Source organism: Megalops cyprinoides, chromosome 9 (assembly GCF_013368585.1).
Source record: "Megalops cyprinoides isolate fMegCyp1 chromosome 9, fMegCyp1.pri, whole genome shotgun sequence".
Classification (NCBI taxonomy): Eukaryota; Metazoa; Chordata; class Actinopteri; order Elopiformes; family Megalopidae; genus Megalops; species Megalops cyprinoides.
This window is the reverse complement of record NC_050591.1, coordinates 18,657,939-18,662,456: the sequence shown is the minus strand read 5'-3', so window position 1 is coordinate 18,662,456 and position 4,518 is coordinate 18,657,939. Positions and strand designations below refer to the sequence as shown.

At 47.0% G+C, this 4,518-nt stretch overlaps 1 protein-coding gene across 1 annotated transcript; it reads right to left on the bottom strand.

The window, feature by feature from the left end:
* Window positions 1-59: 59 nt before the first annotated feature.
* fzd4 (frizzled class receptor 4) lies at window positions 60-4,518 on the bottom strand. The gene is made up of 2 exons (XM_036536697.1): window positions 3,929-4,518; window positions 60-2,870 (listed from the first exon to the last, which is right to left on the bottom strand). The coding sequence occupies exons 1-2, from the start codon at window positions 4,181-4,183 to the stop codon at window positions 1,539-1,541; spliced, it is 1,587 nt and encodes a 528-aa protein (XP_036392590.1). The 5' UTR covers window positions 4,184-4,518; the 3' UTR covers window positions 60-1,538.

Here is a 4,518-nt window from a genome sequence, read left to right as displayed (position 1 = left end):
TTTGCTTGAGTTGAGTTTTTACAAAGATAAATTAGCATTTTATAATACACTTATAACAAAACACCATTTCTTTCACAAAATATTTTAAAGTACTTCATGGAGTCCTGGGATAGGTGTTTTTAGTACCTACAGTTTACTCTTCTGTGGCACCACAAAAAACAATGAAAAAATAAATTTCTTCTGAGAGTCATACATTCAAAGGAAAGAGAGAGAGGGCTTCTACAGATTGTCTCAACATCCAGCCCTGAAAAGATTACCAAATCCTAGCAATCTCAGACAAGGCTGATTTATTCATTCTTACTTTGGTCAAACATTTTTTACAGAGAATGTTTGTTCTTTATGACTTTCATGTCACACAATACATAGCTTGTACTGTGGCCTATCATCCTAAGTGATTAAAATTCCACTCAAGGAAAATCAGCAGACAGCTCTGATGGATCATGACGAACTATTTGTTTACAACCATGCACAATTCTCTGCTCATGTGACGGTGCATATGTATGGAGGATGGTCATGTCATATTTGAAACAAGATTGAATCTTATAACGTAAGGAGCACTTTTCTATATAAAAATGCAATGGCTATATTAAAATTGGGGCTAAAAGAATTATATTGGTAAAAAAAATTCATATGGGATCATAACATGTGACTTAAAACTCAGAGATTAAGCTCAAAGATTACAAGAGCGTTTTAGTGACTACTGCCCCACACAACTACAGGAGGGAACAGGCCTCAAACCCTCCACTTATGACCACAGATGTCCTTGTTTTAATGAACAGTGACCTATTCTGTTTACTAGGGGGGTAAAAACAGCGGAGCCTAGATTTCCCAAGCTCCTCTGGTAGGACTTGTACAAAAGCTGCAGTACAGCTCAGAAATACCACAGTTTAATAAGCAGCACCAATCTATCAGTGACCCGGACCTTCCCCTGCCCGAAGGCACAACACAAGCACTCGTAAATAATCTCTTCATAGTGCATTTTTTTCAGTGTGGTTACATGCCATACAAATATCTGTATAACATCCGCACTATGACTGTCCAGTGTAAAGTTACTCTTTTAAAAAAATACTTTTAAAATGCGTAAGAATTGTATAAGGAGGCTGCTACATAAATGAAGTTCCTCAGGAGCTCACAGTGGCTGCAGTCAGTGAGGGGCTTCACTGCCCGTACAGCGCCATTCTTACCCGCATGCCAGCGACTCCAGCCATTCCAGCTCAGCTAAGGGCTGCCAGAGGTTTAAACAGAGACAGAGGCACCCCCTGTCAGTCAGACCACAATGTCCATCGCTGCAGCCCGTAATCCCACAGTTAGGCTGCGATTCCCACCTGGGCAATGTCTCTCCAACCAGCTTCCCCTTAAGATTTGTCTCTTTCCCGCCTCGCGCCCTGTTCCACAACTCGGCTGTCCAATGTGTCCACATCCCCCTCAGCTCGGGGCGAAATGTCCCTAAAAGCCGCCCCTTCCCCCTGCCCAAGGTGTCAGGCGTGAGTCCCACCTCAGCTTCCCGGTCTGTCACCCATCTCCCCCCCCAACAAACTTCAAACTACTGTCTCATTTCCCTTTACTGGCTTAATCCAGCTGTCCGTCCTTTTCTCCCTCTTTGTCCTGCTGGAGCTGACCAGCCTGTTGGAGCACTTCTGCCACGTGTGAAGCGTCTTGGCAGACCAGATCCACATCCCCGAGGTGATGCCCACCAGCAGCGACATGAAGATCCTGAGCATCTCCACCGCCAGGTACGAGTCCCTGGCCGACTGCTTGAAGTCGGTCCAGTTGGAGATCTGGTAGAAGTAGCAGGCGATGACGCAGGTGGCCGGGACGGTGTATAGCACGGAAAAGACGCCTATCTTCACCATCAGCCGCTCCAGCTTGTCTGTCTTGGTGCCGTCCTTCTGCAGGTTGGAGCGGATCTTAAAGAGTGCCACTAGGCCGGCGGCAATGAACAGGGTCCCAATCACCAGGTAGGTGAAGAGTGGGGCCACCACGAAGCCCGTGAGGGCGTCGATGTGCTGGTTGCCCACGTAGCAGAGACCCGTCAGGTCATCGGCGTCCACCAGGCGCATGATGAGGATGACGATGGTCTTGACAGCTGGGATGGCCCAGGCGGCGATGTGGAAGTAGGAGCTGTGCATCTCGATGGCCTCGTGGCCCCACTTGAGGCCCGCGGCCAGGAACCAGGTCAGTGTGAGGATGACCCACCAGATGGAGCTGGCCATGCCGAAGAAGTACATGAGGAGGAAGACGATGGCGCAGCCCGTGTTCTTCAGCCCCTCCTGGATCAGCACCGGCACGGCCGCCTCCTCCAGGTCACAGGAGATGCGCTCGCGCCCCACCGTCAGGCGCACGATGAAGGCGATGCTGTAGATGTTGTAGCACATGCTGAGGAAGATGATGGGTCGCTCGGGGTAGGAGAAGCGGGACGAGTCGATGAGGAAGGTGAGCACGGTGAAGGTGGTGGACACGAAGCAGAGGATGGCCCAGGCCGCCATCCAGATGTCGGTGAAGACCTTGGCCTGCCGGCGGTAGAGCCCGGCGTCATAGCCGCACTGGAGCACGCAGTTCAGGCTGCGCTTCACCCAGGCGTACTGCTCGGGGCTGGCGCCGAGTGTGTGGCACTCCTCCTCCATGGGCTGCAGTGTGCGGATGGTGTGGTAGGGGGCGTCGTCGTCCCCCGGCCCCTCCATGCACATGTGGTTCTGGTCGTTCTGAGGTGGGAACAGGCTGCAGTTAAGCAGCTCCGGCCACACGAAGCCGAACTCGGTCAGGACCGGGAGGCACTTCCGCTTGACGGACAGACACATGCTTCCACAGGGGCCAATAGGAATGGGCACCTTGTCCGTGCACATGGGGACATACACCGAGCACAGGAAGAACTGTGGGGGACAAGCAGAGGAGGCAAAGAAAAATTAGACCTGGACAGTGCAAAGACATTGTTCTTTTACCCATGAGAAATTTCTGTGCTGCTTTGCATTACCTTGCATTGAGTTTACTTTGTATTTACATCAGAAAATAGTGTAAAATAAGCATGAAAGGATGCTATCTTTTGTGGGGGTAAGCCTTACTTTGAAAAGGCTTAAGATTTATCTCTCTATACATATCTATATAATATATATATACACACATTATTTTATACGTAATTAAAACATCAGGCTGTATTTTTTCATTGTAGAATGTACATTTAATGCAAAAGAACAAAACGACCAAAAAAGAGGAGGAAAGTAGTAGGGAAGTAGATTTATACAAGAACCGTTGGGAGAAGTCGCTTTCTTTTTCAGATGAATGTTAATGAAAGGTAAACTGTGGCATGTTTTTTCGCTGGAGAAAGGAAATGTCGGATTTTCACCGCGGTCACTTGGGCGCATATTCTCAACCACTAAGGGAAATTATAACAGCAGTTTCACTTTGCAGTAAGGCGACCATTAAGTCAAATAAATTAACAGTGGGGGAGGGTTTAGGATTATATGAGCACTGTACACATATTGAATACAGTAAAGCTCCATTATTGACTGATCAACTATTGCAAAAGAACAAGAAATGAGGGCCTCCATCACATACAGTAACTACGGTGTGGTAAACTTATAAACAACTTCTAATTTATCTTGTATCTGCATTTAAAAAGACGAAATCACATGAAATAAAAGACTGAAAGATGAGATAACATTTTAATCTACTAAATATAAACAGCATGCATCTGTGCAATATAATAGGAATGGGTGGTGTCATATCAATGATGCATTGGTCGAATTCGACACACTTTACGGCTAGTGCATATATAAATATGTTTTGAAATTTAGAATTTAAAAATTTGCTGTCATATGCTGAGCGACGTACTGTCATATCCTGCGTATCTGTGAACAAGTACAACGAATATAACCGGTCAAGTGACAGGACGGAATTAAATTTACTGTAAACAAGCTGCAATGGTACTAACCTTTAGCTGACTGGAACACCCGTACTGGATAAGCGGAGTGAAAGTTGTCAATTGCAGCTCAGCGTCGGACTGTAGCACGTTCCCGACCAGGTTGGGCATCTTTGTGACATTGTATCCCAAATCCTGACACATGGATATCCTGATTGGGTCGCAGGTCATCTCTTCTTCGTCCCCAAAAGCATGCGCCAGCCCCAGCTGACTGTGGAACACAGTCAGGAAAAACAGCACAATATCCAAGATGGGAATCCAATGCATGTTGCCACTTTGGTATAAATCCAAATGTACCGAAGTTGGGCAGTCTTGATGCGCCAACGAGGTTTTGTTTCCCTGCAGTTAACGTTGTCTAACAGCGCGAGACAACTCAGCCCAGAGCAGGCAGACGAAATAAATCTGTAAGGCACTCAAAAAAATAAATGTATCCGGCTAGATATATATAAAAAGAAGAGCTACTTATTTTCTTGAGATGAAGGTCGTTCGCTTTTAGGCGGAAAGCTATGCAAAGTCGTTTGGGTTTGCTTCTCAGGCGGTCCCTTGCTCCGCGGATACTTCAGCTACGCACACCATCGGCAGCATTTACTGCGGCTCAGACA